Source organism: Plecotus auritus (assembly GCF_963455305.1).
Source record: "Plecotus auritus genome assembly, chromosome: 8".
In the NCBI taxonomy this organism is placed as follows: Eukaryota; Metazoa; Chordata; class Mammalia; order Chiroptera; family Vespertilionidae; genus Plecotus; species Plecotus auritus.
In genome coordinates, this window is record NC_137782.1 from 65,530,458 (window position 1) to 65,549,983 (window position 19,526).

The following is a 19,526-nucleotide window of genomic DNA, read 5'->3' on the forward strand; positions in this document are numbered from 1 at the left end:
GATAGGAGGTGCTATTATCCTCCCATTTCACAGATCAAGAAGTTGAGGCACGGAGAGATTGAGTAACTTGCAACAACCCCTGCAGAGAGTAAGGGGTGTAGCCAGAATTTGAACCCAGGCTGATTCCAGACTGATGCGATCTTCCAGACTCCTTGCGGTTGGAGCCCCATCAGCTATCTTGGAACTAGAAGTGACCTTGACGATGAAGCCAGGTAGGAAGATGAAGCAACATGAAACTAGAGGGAACCTTGACATTGATCACTATGCTTTATCACTGTAACATCTCCGGGTGGTGAGAAAAGGGCAGAGGTGGCTGATGTGTATAAAGATAAATTCCTGCTAAGTAAAGTCCAATCAATGCAGAAGTAGAGGGTGGGAAGCAACGTTCACTGTGGGTGAAACAGAGCCAAATGGCGGGAGGAAAAGTCATCAGAACACAGCGACACAGAGTTGGGAGGGAGTGTGACAAACCCAGAAGGAATGGCAGCACAGCTGCATGTCCCATATTCACACTGCTAGTGACTCTTCAGGTTCAGCACAGCCACACCGTGTTTATCACTAAATTAAAGTTGTTACATTGATGCTATGGCACCATGCTGTGGTAGTGAGGGCCATGGGCTTAAGAGTCATGATTTCCGAGTTCAAATTCATCTTCCTTCTTGCCTAGTCCTCAGACTATGGGTAAGTCACCCAATCTCTCTTAGCCTCCATTTTTCTCAACTCTCAAATGGAATTAGAACAGCACCTGAAAGACTGCTAGTTGCCTTTGCAATTTCCTTCTCTCCTTTCACTTTTTTGGAGCGAATCCTCATTTTATTCCTGGGTGATGATGGACCCAGGCAAACAACAAACACTCTCAGCCTCCCTTGTAGCTGCTGGTGGCCAGGGAGTGGGAGGGGTTAGGTGAGATCTCTGGGAAATATCCTTGGAAGATGCTGATGCAGCTGGGAGGAAAGCCAATGTGCCTGTCTTTCTTTTTTTAAAATATTTTTATTGATTTCAGAGAGGAAGGAAGAGGGAAAGAGAGCTAGAACCATCAATGATGAGATCAGCTGCTTCCTGCGCGCTCCACACGAGGGATCGAGCCTGCAACTCAGGCACATGCCCTGACCGGAGATTGAACTGTGACCTCCTGGTACATAGGTGGACGCTCAACCACTGAGCCACGCTGGCCGGGCTATTTTTCTTCCTACATGGGACCCACTCCTTGCGGTTGGAGCCCCATCAGCTATCTTGGAACTAGAAGTGACCTTGACAATGAAGCCAGGTAGGAAGATGAAGCAACATGAAGCTTAGGAACCTTGACATTGATGACCCCATGGAGATCGCATCAGCCCTGGCCTGGACTGATCTTCTCAGAATTATAAAGCCCCCACAAAACTTTTAATCTTAGAACAGTTTTAGATGTACAGAATTATTGCCAAGATAGTACAGATAGTTCCTATATGCCCCAAACCCAGTTTCTCATATTATTAAATCTTAGGTTAGTATGGTACATTTATCACAATTAATGAACCAATATTGTCATGCTGTTATTAACGAGGAAGTCCGTACTTCATTCAGATTTCCTGTTTCCTGTGACTGTCCCTTTTCTGTTCTGGAATTCCATCCAGGACACCACGTTACACTTATCTCCTTGGGCTCCTCTCGGCTGTGACAGTCTCAGACGTTTCTGGCTTTGGATGACCTTGGTAAGTATTTGTAAAATGTCCTTCCGTTGGGCTTTGTCTGGCGATTTTCTTATGATCCTACCAGGACACTGTGCTTTGGGGAGACGACTACACAGGAAAGTGGCATTCTTCTCCCATTCCACAAAGGGCAGATGCTATCAGCACGACTTATCAGGATGGATGTAAACTTCCATCACTGTCAGTTTCTCCACCATAAAGTCCTCTCCCCCACCCATCCGCTTTCCATGCTGTGTCTTGGGAATAAGGCTATTGTGCACAGTCCACACTGAAGGACTGGGAGTTTTGTTCCCTTCTTAACGGTGGAGTATCTACATAAATTATTTGGAATTCTTCTGCACGGGAGATCAATCTTTTCTCTTTATCTTATCTCATTTATTTACTATTATCAGTGTGAACACATGGATATTTATCTTATTCTTTGGGTTGTAATCCAGTACAACTTAATCCTCACCCCCCCCCCCCCCACACACACACCTCCTCAAATTGTTCCATCTTTGGTCATTGGGAGCTCTTTCCAGTTGGCTCCCCAGATTTCTTAACACAAAAGAAAAACCGATGTAGTTATTTTGCAACTAAGGTCTTAAATTCCTCCCATTCCAATGTGAGACATGACTTTGCAGCTTCTCTCATTAGACCTAAATCTCTTTCTCCATCCCTGGAATGTGGGCTGGGCCATTTGACTCGCTTTGGCCAGAAGACCAAAGCTTGAAAAGGCTGGTGTGTGGGGCTTGCTGCACGTAGGACCCTGAAACCACGATGTGAGCCAGCGCAGGTCTGCCTGCCAGAGGATGCCACGTGTGGCCCAGTTACCTCAACTACCACTGCCTAAAACCAGACCACAGCCTTGTGCGTAAGGTTCTGACTGTAACTGATTGCAGATGGATGATGGGCCCAGAGACAAGCCCTCCCCACTAAGCCCAGTCCAACTTCTCACCCACAGAGTCCTGAGCAAATCAATGGGTAGTTTAAGCCACTAAGTTGTGAGGTAGTTTGTTATGTAGCAAAAACTACCTGCTGCCCAAACCACTACTTCCTTTTTGCAAGTCTGTGATCTGAGTTTTCTGTTACATGAAGTCTAACCTCATCCTAAATGGAAAAAAATTAGTAATTTTGTTTCAGATTTTAATTGTTTGGGAAATATAGGCTTAAGGACCTGAGACCTCATTTTATGAGTGTCTACAAATCAGTAATAGTTTCTGTCCCTACCTTCTGGCCTGCGACCACCAGGAACACACCTGTAGCTAAACAGGCTGGATCCATTGCTCACTGCAGGGATGGACTGATACCTTAGGAAACCCTGGGGTCTCAGTAAGAGGGCATTAGAAAGGGCTTTCTATGGGATTTGGGCTTGTGTTAGGTGGCTCTGAGTTCACAGAAGTGGGGTTTTCCTCTAGATTGGATGCTGTGAGGCAGTGGGAGTAAGTATATGGTTGGGGTCTTGATAAGCCTTTTCTATGGAGAAGGCAGAGTCAGGCTAAGCTGTTAGGTGGTGAAGCAGCAGCAGTCACTGTATGAGCCAGTATGGGGGGTGGGGGGAGGCCTTTGGTTATTTTTAAAAATTCTTTATTGTTTAGATTATTACATGAGTCTTCTTTTCCCCCATTGACCTCTCCCCAGCCGCTCCCACCTCCCAGCACATGCCCTCACCCCCCTACTGTCTGGGTCCATTGGTTATGCTCATATGCATGCATACAAGTCCTTTGGTTGATCTCTTACCTCCCCCCCTCCCCCCCCCCCTCCCCTGCCTTCCCTCTGAGGTTGGACCGTCTGTCCGATGCTTTCATGACTTTGCCTCTATTTTGTTCATCAGTTTGGTTATTTTTGTGGCTTGGAAACATTCACGGTTTATGTTCAGACATCCTTACAGAGTGATCTTGTTTTTGTCTTGATTCATGAGTCACAGAGTGCCTTGTTTGATGTGGGTGATCTGTAAAATGTTCATGCTCACAGGACATCAGCTGTTACCTGTGCCGGGCAACTCCTAGCAACACCCAGGCCTGGCTGGCCACTGTGCAGGCCAGCTCCTGAGTGGCAGCGCTGCTTTCCTTTCTCAGTTGAGGTCTCGTTGCAGAAGGAGACATGAGGCACAGAGAGGGTGTGGAGCAAGCTTCAGGTCACACAGCTATTGAGTGGCTGTGCATCATAAACCCTGTCAGCTGGCTTTACAGCCTGTGGGCTGCTGTGGGCTCGTTCTTGGTATTGTGTACGTGCACGTGAATTTCCTGAGGCAGGTGTCAGGCACGTGGATGTGTTGACCTGTTTCTGGGGTGGGGTGTGTAGTGCATACTGTAAAAAAGGGAACCCAAAACCCTTGTTCTCTCTGGGCCTCAGCCTCACTTCTGGGGTCACACGGGCTCTGTCCTTAAAGGGCTGGGCCTGGGGAGGCCCGAGGGGCCAGGCAGCCTCTATGTCCAGTCGATGCTATGTCTGAGGAAATTTGGGCATGAAGAGAAAATAGTGACTTGTATCTTGTCCAACGTCTAATGTAGTAACTTTTAAAACACACACAGCTCCACTGAAGTAAAATTGACACACAATAGATGGCACATGTTTAAGGGGAACCATTTGGTGAGATTTAACATGTATATAGCTCTGAAACCCTCACCTCAGTCAAGGTAATGAACATGGTCATCACCCAGGAATGTGCCGCTGTGTAATTCAGGGAAGGCGCTGTCTCAGAACTGGGTTCTGGGAGCTTTTGTCTGTCTGTGATTTTCAGAAAAGACGAGGCTCGTTGTCCAGTACATGTCACCACATCACGGCTCAGTGGCCAAGCCCAAGAAAGACCGCAGCAGACACCTGTGCATCCCCTGCTGACGTCTGAAACCCCCACAGCCACACCCGTGTGCCACTCAGGCTTCTTTAGGCTGCAGGCGACAGAATCCCAACTCAAAGTTGCTTGAGCAAAACGGAAATGTTATTGGCTCAGGAGCTGAAAAGTCCTCTGTGAACCAGGTCAAGTGCAGCTTGACTCCGGACCGCTTTTCTCTTTGTCCTCGTCCACGGGCAGGCTCTCCTCCGGGAAACAGGATGGCAACGGCATGTGTGGGAGGCTGGGCAGGCAGGGAGGGGGCAGGCCCCCAGGCATCACTCTTTACTCTGGGGTCAGTGTCAGGGGCAGCCTCGGGAGGAACTGTGAGCATGAGAATAGCTTGATTAGATCTGGGTTCTGAGATGGTCATGCCAGCCATGGTGCAGAGCCAGAGAGATAATTTAAAAAAAAAAAAAATCTTGCTTGAAAAAATCATTTCTTTTAAAAAACTATCCCAACAGAGTTAGCACGAGGCAGCATTCTGGGTTCCTTTTTAAGGATCTCATGTCTTCCCACAAGTCCCTGAGAAAAATGCGTATCGGTTAAGATTTTAATTCCCAAACAGCAGTGGCTTAAATTAGAGAAACGTTTGCTTCTCTTTTGTGAAAGGTGGTCGAGGGCTGGGGAGCAGCTAAGCGATGGAAAGCAATATGAGCTCCTTCTATTGTCCTGCCGCACCTGCCCAGTCCTCAAGCTCACCTATGGTCCAGGCTGCTGGTGCTCCAACCATCACGCCTGCATCCCAGATACAGGAAAGGGGGAAGAAAGGGGCCCACCTCCTGGTCTGGTCAGCTTTCCCATTTTCCTGACATGACATTTCTTCTTGCAGATCATTGCCCAGAACCTGGTCACATGCCATACCTTAATATCAAGGGAGTCTGGGAAATATGATCTTTATATGGCCACATTGCCACCCAAAATGGTGTATGTGCGTGTGTGTGTATGTGTGTGTGTGTGTGTGTGTGTGTGTGTGTTCAAAAGAGGCTGTACATTCTTTGATACTCTTTCCATCCAGAGGTGGGGTCTATGACCACAAACCCCCTGAATCTGGCTGGGGCTCTGTGATTGCTTTGACCATACAATAAGGTGGAAGTGTTGCTTCTACACTGATTTTCCAGGCCAGGTCATAGCAGGCCATGCAGCTTCTGCCTGTTTGGCGTGGAGCCAGGACCAGCTTCTTGGGTGTGTGACCTATTTAGTTGCACATGGTCTGTGCCAAAAGGGTTATTTACTTGTTTTAATGCTCTGGTATGGTCTTGACATTTTTAATGATTTTATCTTTGAACTTGTGTTTTGTAAGAGAATTTGATGGGACCGTGGAGATGTTCCTCTGTGGAGGGATGTGTGCACTAGTTTCCTGCCACCCTATTAGCATCTGCACTTTCCATACTGGCTTTCATCACCACTTACCTTACACGGAGGGCCCCATGCTCAGAAGGGCTCCTGACTTGTCTGCCTGCTGTCACCATCTTGAAATTCTTAATTTTATCCTTGAACTCGTGTATTGGAAGTGAAGTGCAATGGGGCAAGGGCTCATGCATATGGGCAAAAGAGATACACACGGGATGGATGTCCACCGTTCACATATGGTGTTCACAATGCCCCATGAGCATAGGCTCTTGGTGAACCCACAGTGCCTGGACATTCAGAGAGACTCAACGCGAGTACAAGGGAAGCCTGTGATGGCTACGATTAAGTTGGGGCACAGCCCAAAGAGGCTATGCTTTTTGTTCGAACTAGCAGTTCCTTTGGCCAGAGAAAAAAGGCAGTGGGATTCTAAGAAACACAGACAACCACGGAAACTTACCATATCCTTTCTTATTCATGTGACTTTCCTGTGTTCGCCAACCACTTACACTAAAAACGATGACACAGAAAGGGAAGCATAGGGCATCCCATTGTTCCCTTTCCTTTCAGTCTTCCTTACTCACCAGTAGGTAGGAAGTAGAGAGTGTTGATAGAATGTGTGCATATCCGGAAGTGAAATAAAAGCAATTCAATTAGTTTGGTGCAGCATTTCCATGTTCTGGTGAGAATGAAATAGACACACACATGCATGAGTTATGAAATGCCACTGGTGTCATTTCAGTGATTCTACATATGAGTTCAATGCTCTTACATTTGCAATTAACACCATCATTGCACTATATAAAGATGAATGGTAAAACCCATGCACATAATTTGCATGAAAAGTTTTTCTTTACTTAGAACAACATTTAGCAGTAAATAAAACAACACCATGACTGGTTGAGAGAGGGAGACTAGAAGAAGGGGAAAAACTTTATATTTCAGTACCACCACTGGCACTTTCTTCCTACTTTTTGAACAAAGGGCCCCACATTTTCAACTTGCTCTGGGAACTGAAAATTATGTTGCTGGCCCTGTTGGGAATGCTTGCAGGCAGGAGGCATCCTTTCAGAACCCAGTCGTCAGGTTGTGAGGAAGCCCAAGCCCTATGGAGAGGGCATGTGTAGGTGCTCCAGGCAACAGTCTACCCCAGCCCAGCCTGTGAGTCAGCCCAGCCCAGGCACAGGAATAACGCCTCCAGAGGATTCCTTCCCACCGGCCGCAGCTTCCCAACACCTCCCTCCATCAGGTCCTCCAGCTGAGCCCAGCCCTCACGGAGTAGAGACAAGCCATCCCCTCAGTGCCGTGCCTGAGTTCCTAACCTACAGAATCCATGAGCAAAATAAAATACGTTGTTGTTTTTCGCTACAGGGTTAACCCTACCCCTAAGATGGGGTAGTTTGATATGCAGAAATACATGTACCATAGTTTATTCATTTGGGTTGATCCTCATCTTCTGTTAATACAAATGAAGTTGCAATAAATAACTTTGTGCAGGTATTATATATATTCAAGGCAGATTCCTAGAAATGAGGATTACTGTGTGAAAGGGTAAATTCATATGCCAAATTTCTCTGTAAACTTTATTTTTCTTCAGATAGCTTTCTTTGTGTTTACTGTATATTTATATTTGTACTAGTGGCCCAGTACACAAAATTCATGCACATTAAAAGGGAATTAATTGCAGGAAATATTTTAATATTGCTATTTGCCCTTTCTCTATAATAGAAGTGTCAGAGATGAAAGAAAATTAGTAAAATGTATATGAAAATAATATATAAACTTATTAATAAATAAGCAATCACAACATGATATAACAACAAAGACATGATATAAAAACAACAAAACATGATGTAAAAACAACACTGATACAAATAATGACTGATAAATTGATTAAACTTATTCTAATATCTCCCTGTACACCACATTAAGAGTGAAAAAACTTTCAGAGTGCTTAACTAATTTCCCTTGTGATGAAGTATTTACAACCTTGACCGTCACACGCTCTTCAAACTCGAGAGAAAGCAACATACAACTAACCATGTGCAAAAACAGGTTCAGGGAGGAATATTCCTACTCTGTCTAGAGTTGTCCTTGTGATTTATTAATAGTCATCACACATGCTGGCATCACGGGAAACTATCTTCAAATTAATTTAAATGGGAGGCCAGTGTCAGATGGGGACAAATCAATTCTTGGAATCAGAACAACCTCTCTTCTGTAGAGCCTGTTAATACTTCAGTTTCAATCATGTTAATTAGCTTCATTAATACTTCAGCTCTGGAGGGAGCTCTGAGTCCCAGCTGGGAGCGGCAGTGACAGGGAGCTCTGGGCCCCGGGTTTGAAGGCTGGCCACGCCCCCGATCACAGGAGACTCAGAGTTCAGTCGTCCCCTGGCTGGAGCCCAGGGCCCAGTTGTTTGGTCATCCTTCACTGCCCCCCCTGCTGGCCTGGTTGCCCCACGCAGCCTCCTGTTCGTTCGTTTATTTGGTCATTTAGGTCGTGATGGCCCCTGGCTTTTTATATATTAGGTTAATTCTTGCTGCCCACACACAGAGAAACATACATAGAGAAAAGTGCACAAATAAATGCACAACTTGCTGAATTCTTGCAAACCGAACTTGTGTGTGTAACCCTCATGTGTGTCAAGAAAGAAACACTCCTGGCACCTCACGGGCTGTCCTAATCCCCATTCCCAGGGAACACTCACTTCCATGGTGTGAATGAATCATTGTTTATCCATTTTCCTCTTGATGTTTCCAATTAGGGGCTAATGTGTGCTATAGTCCTTGGCTGCTGTATAGTCCGCAGGACCCGTTGCACAGATATCAGGCTTGGAGCATCCTCCTTTACCTTTCTGTGGGTTATGGTTCTCAAACTAGGTTCCTGTGGAACCCTGGAGTCCTTTTCCAAACAACAGGAAATGAATAAATGCATGGCTTGGCTTCTCTCCATTTAAAAATTTCCCTAAAATTTTTGGGGTCCATTCCCAGTTGTCTGCTACCAAGATTTAGCAATGACAAATGTTCAGGAAACAGGAAATAATGGAAAAACCCGGAAATGCCACAGGCTGTATTGAAAATAGCAGTGGTCATCATTTTTGGAGAGGTCCTCCATGTTGGAATAGGTCTTTCATGATGGTGGATAGATTTTCTCTAAAGCCTTGCCAAAATAGGTATTGAGATTCCTGTTTCATTGGCACTGAAAACCCAGGTTCTGAAAGGGGAAATAACTTACGCAAGTTTACACACTCTTATTGGAGGAAGAGAAAGCCTGTGGGTTCTGAGCGACTCCCGGGCACTGGATTCTTGCTGTTAAGGCTGCATCTTCTTGTGTCCTCTTCTCAGCCTGGCACCCAAGGCCCTGCCCACCCAGCCCCTACCAAAGCTGTGGCTGCTTCTGCCCCCATGCTCTGACGCTTTCCCCTGGGCCAGTGCCTGGACCTTTGCATGTGCTATTCCCTCTGCTTGGAACCCTCTTTTTCCTGTTCACCCAGTTCTTTCCATCTTGCAATTCTTCTCACTTTTCCCACTAAGTTGACACCCTTGCTCCAATGGCACAGTATATTTCCCCTAGCACTGTCATTGTACACTTTGTTCTTTGGTTACTTTTTTAAAAAAGTATTTATTGATTTTAGAGAGAGAGGAGGGAGAGGGAGAAAGAGACATCGATGAGAGAGAGAAACATCTATCAACTGCCTCCTGCACTCCTCTTACTGGGGTTCAAGCCTGCAACCCAAGCATGTGCCCCAGCTGGGAATTGAACTGGTGACCTCTCAGTGTATGGACTGAGTGTCAACCAACTGAGCCACACCAACCAGGGCTATTGTTTGGTTACTTTCTATTGAATTTCTCTTTGCTCCCACCCACTCCTGGCCACATCTCCAGTGCCTAGCACAGTGGCTGCCACATGGTAGGTACCCTATAAATATTTGCTGAGGAGAGGGACCATCATACTAGTATTTGAATCTCATGGCAACCCTGAGGAAGCAAGCAGGGTTGGGATGCTCACTCCCGTTTTATGGAGGAGAAGAGTGAGGCCCAGAGAGGGAAGGGGCCGGTCCAGTCTTCTGATTTGTGGACATAGTCAGACCTGGTGATGATGGTCATGACACTTCTCCCAGACACCAAGGGACAGGCGAAGGCTGAGGGACGGAGCCTTGCCAGCTAGGGGGCTTCCAGCCTCCCCAGATTAGAATCAATAAGCATGGCCTGTCCCTGTCCCTCCCTTGCCCAGGGCACAGGGGAAGGCCAAGGAGGTTGGCAAGGGAGAAGACTAAGTCCTGCTCAGAAGAGGATTGGGGGTGGTGGGCCTGTGGCCATGTGTTGGAGAGCCAGAGGTCAGAGCAGGAAGGGAGGTGCTGTCCCTGTCCAGGAAGGTCCAGTGGGGACAGTGGGCCTCTATCTTCCTGTGTGAGTTTCAAGCATTGGCTGGCCAGCTTGAACTCAGCCATTGCTCATGTATTTATTATTCCTTTAACCTCGGTCACGAGGAACATATGATCAAGGTGAAGCATGCTCTGGAGGAGGTGACGTGGGACCAAAACCACCTCTACAACCTCTCCTTTTTGTGATTTTGGACAAGTGACTCCACTTCTCCGGGCCTTAGTTTCTCCATCTATAAAAGGAGGGAGGATAATAGCCCCTATCCCACCGGGTTGTTATGGGGCGTCTGTGGATATTCGGAGGGAAGTTCTTCCTGAGGTGCCTGGCATAGAGAAATAGGCGAAGATAACATCACAGAGAGCTTGCTCTGTACAGGCCCTCACTCGGGTCCCCTTACCATTTACTAAGCCCGCCTGGGGATTTTGGAGGCTCTGGTGTTAATCTTGTGAGGGGCACATGTGGGACCTGGACCCAGATTTCTGCAATAAATGTTACTTACAGAGAACAGCCACTGCAGGCTGGACCCTGCATCCCGTGCCTTAAAGGTCAAGTGGAAATGGACAGATCTTCTAGGACAACTGATGGCCATTTGGGACTTTTTCTTCAGAAGGAATGCCTCAAGCCCGAAGCCTCTGAAGCCCAGTTTAAGAAGTTACATGGAAGAGAAATAGTTAACTCACTGTGTTTTGAGGTCTTTTAGCTACAGCAGCTTAGCCTGTATCCTAAGTCACTGTGTGACCTTAGGCAAGGCACTTGACTTCTTTGAGCTTCCGTTTCCACATCTGTAAAATGGGGTAATGATAGAACCTACTACAATACAGGGATGGTGACTGTAGAACTAGCTTGGAGAAGGCATACAGTCAATGCCCAGTGTCTCTACCCAGTTCCTCTGGCTGACCCCGTGTAGGAGACACGCTGACCTGCCCATTCTCTTCTGATTCCCTCAGTGGCACTTGGCTCGGGGCAGTGGACCCAGATTTATACAATAACAGGATGTGGATGACTTTGCGACGTCCCTCGCCGACATTTCACAGATTGGAAAACTGAGGTCTCGAGAGGGGCAGGAGTTTGCTCCCGCTCCACAGCGACTCAGGCAGAGTGGTGGCTGCATCCAGGCCTTGGCAGGTATGGGGGTGGGGAGGCGATCTCTGATGTAGGTGCTCGGAGGGCACATTCTCCCCTCACTTTGCCCCCGGCTCCCTCTGCTGCAGCCACGCTGGCCTCCCTGTAGTTCCTCATGACCACCTCAGGGCCTTTGCACTTGCTCTTCCTCTATCACTAGCGTCTAGTGGGCCTGTTCTTCCCACAGCTCTTCCCCTGGCTGCCTCTTCCTCACCTCATCAGTCCTCAATTTAAGTGTCGTCTCTTCAGAGGGGCTTTCCCTGATCACCCGAGGTGGGCCCTCTGTAATCTTTCACCTCTAACTCCTGTTTATTTTCTTCATTTGCAATATAGTAATTTGTTAATTTAGTTTTTAAATTAAAAATAGTTGGTTTTGGCGTCGGTCCCTCGAGCCTGTTAAGCTCTGTGAGTATAGAACTGTGGATGTGTATCTTGTTTGCTGCTCCATCCCCATCGCCTATCCAGGCCTTGACCCAGGTGGATGCTCAATACGTTGCTGCTATGTGAATAAATGAATGTGTGCATCAATGGATGTACATTGAACTTGCCTGACTTCCCTGTGAACTAGATCCCAGTCTCCTGATTGTGCAAACACATACGAGAGACTCAGAGCATTCTCACCAGGGGGCAGGAATGTGTTAGAAACTAAAGGCCTTTGGACTTCCCTACCCTCAGGCCACAAGAGAACATCAGCTGTGTATTCCCACATTAGTCGAACACAAGAAAGTAAGATATTTAAGCTGGACATGGCTTGGATCAGATTCTGTTCTCTGAAGGGCTGCTCCATCAAACTATGCTGTCGCCAGTGTCACCAAGGTAACACTGATAGTTTTCTGAAACATTTTTAAATAGGAGAGGTAAAGGCTCACACAGACATCGAGGGCTGGGCAATCTGGAAAAAGGGGTCAAATCCCCCAAGCGACAATCTATCCTTATGCTGGCTGCTCCCATCCTCCCTGCAAAGGGCCACCTTCTACCTCGTCCATGGCTGTCATCTCTGGGGTGTACACAGTGAACTCTCCCCAAGCCTTGGCTGGGAACATGCAGAGATCTCAGGAACATTGTGCTCTGTCTGGCTCCAGCAGGACTTACCAGGTGCCAGTGGGAAGGACAGATAGGTCTTGGAGAGCTTTCCAGAAAGTTCCTTTAGCCCTTGATATCAGTGAAGGGGTCACCACTCTAGCATTTTTATGTTCAGTGCCAAGATGCCTCTAGAGAGCTCTGGACGAGGGAGGCAGCTTGTGGATGCCTGTGCACCATAGGTGGTGATTGGCTGTGCTGCCTTAGATGAAATCCTTTCCCTCTCTGAGCTCTAATTTCTTCATCACGAAAATGAGAACACTGGTCTGATGTAGGGAGAGGTGACAAGGATTCTTCATAGGAGCCTGCAGGTATCCCAGAAGCCAGTTCCTATGAGCAGTGGCTCCTGGAGACCCGGCCAGGGCCAAGGCCACACCAGCCTTGCCCACCACAGGCTTTGTGCTGCCCAGAGTCCTTCAGCTGGTCTTGTGTGCAGTCATCATGAGCATCATTGTCAGAAGGCTCTTAGAGGTCTGCAGGTGTTCCATCCTTACTGCACAGATGGAAATGGAGGCTCAGAGAGGGCCAGGGTCTGACATTGCCTGAGCAGGACACAGCTGTGTCCTTGATAATCTGGGGCAACCTGGGATGAGCTGGAGCCTGGGGCCAGGCCTTGGAGTCAGGGAGAATGGGAGGGAAGGCAGAGATGGAGAGATAAGAGATGGGCATCAGAGACAGATGGAGAAAAAGTGATCACTGGTCTTTCCTTCCCAGCATTGCTGCTTCCTGAAACAATGTCTGTTTCCCCACTGCTGGTCCACATGCCATGTGACTTAGGTGGGACAGACCCTACCCACTGGTTCCAGGCAAGATCATGTGACCCAGGTCTGGTCAGTTAGAATCACAGTGGTAAGTGCAGGAATGGGGCACAGAACCAGTCCTGGCTGGAGAGAATCATGCCCTTGCTGGGACAGGGGAGCTCTCTGTCTCAGAGATGCTGAGCTGGGAGGACGTGAGCCCAGCTGGTGGGGCCCTCTTGTCAGGACTGAACATGACTGGGAATGAAGTCAACATGGCAGATGGCAGAGCCGGGAGATGAAGAGGAACATCATTTGAGCGCCTGGATCTAACCACACCTGAATCCACTTCTAGGCTTGTTATGTGAGCCAATCCAATTCTTGGGATAAGGCTTCTATGCCTTGCACTGGAGAGTCCTGGCTTGGAGGAGGAAGGAAGGTGAGAGGGAAGGGTGAATATTTAAAAACAAGTGTCTGGCTCTCGCCGGTCTGGCTCAATGGATAGAGTGTCAGCCTGCAGACTGAAGGGTCCCAGGTTTGATTGCGGTCAAGGGCACATGCCTGGGTTGTGTGCTTGTTTCCCAGTGGGGGGCATGCAGGAGGCAGAAGATCAATGAATTATTCTCTCTCATCATTGATGTTTCTATCTCTCTCTCCCTCTCCTTTCCTCTCTAGAATCAATAAAAATATATTTAAAAAACAAAACAACAAACAAACAAAAAACAAGTGTCTGAGGGTAACCAAACCAGCTTTTTGACCTTTTAGAGAACAGGGGTGCAGACAGGAATTTGGGCTTCATCCCACACAGAGGAGTCTGTCCCTGAGGTCCCAGCTCCCCCCTCCACCCCTCTCCAGCACAGAGCAGTATAACAATAAGTGCTGTGGATACAGCAATACATGCTCACCTGATCTGGGTCCAGCAGAAGGGATGACACACACTAGGGGCAATTTCTCACCCAATGCACCTCTTTGGGAACTAATATTTATTTGGCACCTGCTTCATACCAGGCTCTGTTCAGAAGTTGACATGCATGGTCTCATCTCCTCCTTGCCCCAGCCCAGAGAGGAGTGAGTGTCATCACCTCCATTTCATAGACAAGATAACTGAGGCCACGAGAGGCTGAGCCACAGGCCTCAAATCCAAAGAACTGGAGCAGGTCTGTCTGACTCTAAGCCCTGCCCACGGCACCACACTGCACACAGTGGGCCTCATTGGGACTGAAGAGGGTGACACAGTGATGGGGAGTGGTAGAGTGGCTGTGGCTCCTTTCTGACCTTGTCCTCTGAAAGAAGCTCATGAGGAGTCCCTGGTCTCCCAGACCCCCAGCTGTAACATCATGTTGGATGGGGCAGGAGGAGAGGGCTAGGGGTTCCGGCTTAGACCTAGGAGGATCTGGACCTGCAGATTGGTGTCCTGCCCAAGGCAGTGTGGACAGTCCCTGGTAGTGCCTGTACTTGAGCCAGGGTGAGCTGGGCTTACAGGGAGTGCTGAGGGCAGCCCTAGGCAGAGAGCTGGCTTCCTGGGGCCAGAAGGAGCCTTGGAGATCACTGGCCCATAGCAGACAGGAAACTCCGGGATGGTGTATGTCTGTTTTAATCCAACATTTCTTTCCAGTTGTTTTAGAGACTATTTGAGACCTTCCCTGTGGCTTTTGCAGCCAGAAAGGATGAGTCGCTGGGGTGGGAGAGGGCGCTCTGGGGCTCCTCCTCATGACACTTGAGGACTAGCTTTTTCCAGAGGCATCCGCCGCACCGAGAGATGCTCTGGGAGAAATAGAGCCCATTTTCAAATAAGCAAACTTGGAGAAAGCTGCCCACTCCAGCCCCTTCACGGGTGGTCACAAAGTACAGGACCACATTAAAGGCTCTGACACATCCTGCAGCTAAGAATGCCTGTTGACATTGATTTAACCTACGCTTTCCTCTCTCACTTGACCATAGGTAAGTTGAGAGGGAAGTCTGCGTTATTCTCTGTGGAACATATTCTGGAACCTGCTGGGAGTAAAGGAATCTCTGTTAGATCTCCTGGAGCCCTTGAGAGACCAGGGTTGAGTTCCAGATGTTGGGGCCCAGGAGCGGTGGACAGTGTGGGGTGGAAATAATGATTCCTGTTATGGGGTAGATTCAGGCCTTTCAGCCTTGGACCGTTCAAGGACATTTCAAGGCTGAGAAGGCTTGGAACAGGCGATGGCACGTGATAAATGCTCACCAACCCTGGGGATAGAATCTGGGTCTCCATCTGAGCAGTTTCCTGCCTGCAGACACCTCCCCACCTGCTTGAAATTTCATCACCATCCAGGTAGTCCTTTGAGGAGCCAAGTTGTCTGTTCTCAGCTCATTCAGGGTATTGTGACCCTCAAGTTGGCAGGGGCCCCTGCAGAAGACTGGAGAAAAGAGGGGTCCTGCAGAGACAGGAACCCCCAAATGCCCCCCATGTCACAGCTTGAGGACGACAGGGAGGCAAGGCGGCTGACTCTTGGGGACTCGGGCCAGGAGAGCTGGCTCAGGAGATCCAGGTGTCCAGGCCCTGGCACCGTGTCCTGTGTTTGGGTCCAGCTTGCCCAGGGCATAGTAAGTCCTGTCTCCTCCTGTGGCCCAGCCTTTGGCGAGGCTGCTGTTAGGTGCTGATGGGACGCACCATCATGCGAGTGGCATGCAGCGAGTAGCTGGGGCCCTGGAAGTAGTGCCAGCGGATGCCGTTGAGCTTGCGCAGGTGGCGGCCAGCTGGGTAGTAGATGCCGTTCAGGTTTGAGAGGCCACAGGCGTCAAACCACCACCCTGCGGGGGGGGCGGGGGGAGAAAAGGAGGAGGCTTTGGGAGCTGGGAGCCCACCAGTGGGGTGAGGGCAGCCCCCTACCTCAAAGACTAAGCAGGCCTTTGCCTCCTCCAGGAAGTCAGCTCCTGGGAGATAGGGCTGGTGGAAGTGGCCATGGGGGTGGGAGAGGGACTCCCAGACCCTCTGCCCAGCCTGGGGCCCCTGGAGGGTGACATTGGGCTCCAGTTGCCCCTCTCAGCCCCTTCATCCCTTCACCTTGTCCCTAATCCCTCTGTGTCCCTGTCTCCCTCCCTCGCCTCCTTTCTCACCCACGCACAAGCCCCATCTCCCTCTCTGTGGGGTTCAATGCTCTCTGTCACCTGAGTCTCTAACACCCTCGGGTTGTCTCTTTCTCTCTCTGATGGTCTCTGTGCTTGTCTGTCACTCTGTGGGTCTCTCTCAAACCAGGCTCCTCTTTCTGATGGTCACTGTCTCTGCCTTTCTGGGTCTGTCTGTCTCTCACACACCGTGTTCCTTTCTCTTGACCTGATCTGCATTTCTCTCTCCATCTCTCCTTTGTACTTCTGCCCCCGTGTAGCTCTCTGTCTCCACCACTCTGTCTCTATGCCGGTTCCGGAGTTTCTCTCGGTCTCCACCTGTCCCTGGCTCTGTGTCTCAGGAGGTCTCCCATCTCCCACCTGTGGGTGGATGGGCGTCACTGAACCCCGCACCCACCTCCGGACAGCATCTGGGCGCACTTGCAGAGGCAGTTGTCGTTGTCTGCGTCTCGGGTGCTGAAGTTGGTGCCCTCCAGGGCCAGGCTGCTCTGGGGTCCCGCCGAGCCACTGTACCCGCTCAGAGAAAGCCTGGAAGCCACCCGGAGGTGGTGGGGGGAGAAGGGCGCTGAGTCAGGTTGGGGCTGGTTGAGGAAGGGGCTCTGATCTGGTTGTTCTGGGGGTGGGGAGCCCCAGCCTGGAGTGCTTGGGCCACCTCCCTCCTGGATTGCACTCCCTGCCTGCTGCCTCTCAGGGACCGAGCACCCACCATGTGCCAGGCCTCCCTCATCTCGATGAACCCGAGTCTTACACAGGAGTAGCATGATCATGACAATAATAATAGTGAGGGCAATGGCTAATGTTGTAAAAAAAAAACATCTGCCATGTGCCAGGCATTGTTCAAAACACTTTACATGGTTTAACTCATCTCGTTTAATTCTCACAACACTCAAGTATTTCCATTTTACAGACGAGAAAACCAAGATCCCAAGAACCAAAGGAGCCGGCCTAAGGTTTCAGAATGAATGAGGGTGGGAGCCAGACCCCAGCCCAGCGGGGCCTGGCCTGGAGCTATGTGCATTTTCCTCCCCGCTGACCATGTGCAACCCCACCCGTCATACCTCCTCACATCCACCCACCTCCTCCAGGAGGCTGTCCCTGACCACACCAGCCCACCTGGACCTGTGCCCCGTGAACCCCTATCCCTATGACTTCCACCTCCGCAGCCAGCTGGGGAGGGTTCCTATTTCTCTGCCAGGCTGTGAGCCTCAGCTCTGCCGCTTGCCAGTTGCATGACCTTGGGCAGACAGCTTCGCCTCTCAGCTTCAGTTTCCTCATCTGTTCAGGTGGTAATGATAGTGTGTTAACAGTACTGACCTTGGTCAGCTATTGTGATTCGATGACTTCAGGGTGTGATGGGCGCTGAGCGGCGCTGGCACGTGATAAATGCTCAGCAAGGTAATGCTGCTTGCTATTTGTCCCTGTGCTCCTGGCCCTTGGCACAGCGCTGGCACAGGCTCCTGGCCTGGTTGGAGTGTTGGCTTCTTGTAGCAGGGAAGGGGCTGCCCTGGCCACTGAGATGAGGATCCGTTTGGGAGCAATAAAGAAGGCCCTCCCGGTGACGGCAAGGGGACACCAGGTGTGGCTAGGGCAGCTCAGGGACTCTGGCTCTTCAGGGCAGAGCCTGGAGCTTTCCCAGTGGGGCCCAGAAGGAATGTGGGGCCAGAGCATATGGCCTGGCTAAGTCCCTGCACCTCCCACCCATGGACTTTGTCTCTGGCAAGGCAGGCACATGGCCCTCGGGGTCCAGATCACTGTGGCCAGCCATGAGGCTCTGTGCCCTTAAACATGCCACCTGGGGCTCAGTCAACTGGTATTGCAAACTGGCCCTGGCAAGAGGCCTGGCTGACCAGGGGCTCCCAGGCTGGGGACAAGCAGGCTGATCCACCTGCTAATATGGTCCTGGCGTTTCCCTGTGGCCACTGAGGGCTCCTCTTGAGGGCTCGGTGATGTCAGCTCAAAGCCAGGCTCTGGGTACAGGCTACCATTTGGGGTCCTACTCAGTCTGGGGCTGTGTGGAATCAGCACTGGACTGGCCTCTCTCCTGTCCCCAAGTCCTCAGCTCAGCTCTGCCTCGCTTCCTCTCCCCTTTGGGAGCCAGCCTAGGGATCTGTAATCTTGGGGGGACCCCCAGTCATGAACCAGGAAACCCCACTTGACCCGCTGTTCAGATGCACTTTGAATATGTTCATAGCTCAGTCCTGGGGAACCCAAACAAACATATGAGTCTCTGGGGATCCCAAGTTAGAAACATCAGGTGTATCTTCCATGTGTCTGTGGATCTGCATACCAGTCTATGTGTCTGTAGTGTTATACCGTCTTCCAGTTTAGTGTGTGTGTGTGTGTGTGTGTGTGTGTGTGTGTCTGTGTTGAGTGTGTGCTAGAATATCTATTGTGTGTCCAGGGTGTGCTTGGGAATCCCTTTGTGCCTGGGGTTGTGCATGTTTGCCTGTGAGGGCTTCTGTGAGGGACATTCGCACGCGTGTCTGGGTATGTCTGTGCCTGTTTGTGTAGCTATGCACTTGTGTGATATTGTGCTCTGCATGTACCCCAAGGGTGTGGCAAGCCCCTGCATGTGTGAATGCCTGTCTGTCTTGTAATCAGGCCTGGGTGGGCGAGTGCCTCTGGGAGGCATGTGCCCAGTGTCTGTGTGTGTGTGCCTGGTGTCTTGTCTGTGTCTCCCCGCTGCCCTCCTCATGAGCCACTTTCTCTTTAGGGTTCTGCATGTGCCCCAGCTGGACTCCAGAAGCCCCCATTATTGTGACGGACAAATAAGGTTTCCCCTCCTGCCCCGGATGCCCATGCCCCAGCTGCTGACTGCCAACACATTGCTGCCTCTGGGCTTTCCTATGGGCATCCTCCCAACCTTACCAGCTGGCTGACCTAGTCTGGTGGTGGCACAGGGACCAGCGCCTGCTTTGTCACTTTCCTCCTGGCCCTCCTTTGGCAGTTTCGGGCCCCACGGTGCTTTCCAGGCTCCCCACCCCAGTCTCCTAAGTGTTTCCTGAATGAGTGGGGACTCTCCCTGGTCATCTCAGCAGCCTTTGAAAGAGCCTTGCTCAGGCTTCAGGTGTTTGTGGCCAACTGAATGTCAACTCTCTTTGTCTTTTTCAGAACATTCCCACTGCCTGGGATGTCCTTCCTCTTCTCTCTTGAGAATGCCCACCCTTTACAGGAATCACCTCAGTGCCTCAGTTTCCACATCACTAAAAGAGGTACAGCAATGCTTACCTCAGAGTGTTGTGGGAGGTTAGAGTAACGT

General features: G+C 50.0%; 1 protein-coding gene across 1 annotated transcript in view; it reads right to left on the reverse strand.

Annotated features, from left to right (window-relative positions):
- Positions 1-13,904: 13,904 nt before the first annotated feature.
- ANGPT4 (angiopoietin 4) overlaps positions 13,905-19,526 on the reverse strand; it is a 31,481-nt gene continuing 25,859 nt past the window's right edge. Inside the window, exons 8-9 of the mRNA XM_080684197.1 lie at positions 16,665-16,795; positions 13,905-15,952 (exon numbers count right to left, since the gene is read on the reverse strand). Coding sequence (XP_080540323.1) covers positions 15,792-15,952; positions 16,665-16,795 — 292 coding nt within the window. The 3' untranslated portion in view covers positions 13,905-15,791. The remainder of the gene's footprint in view (positions 15,953-16,664; positions 16,796-19,526) is intronic.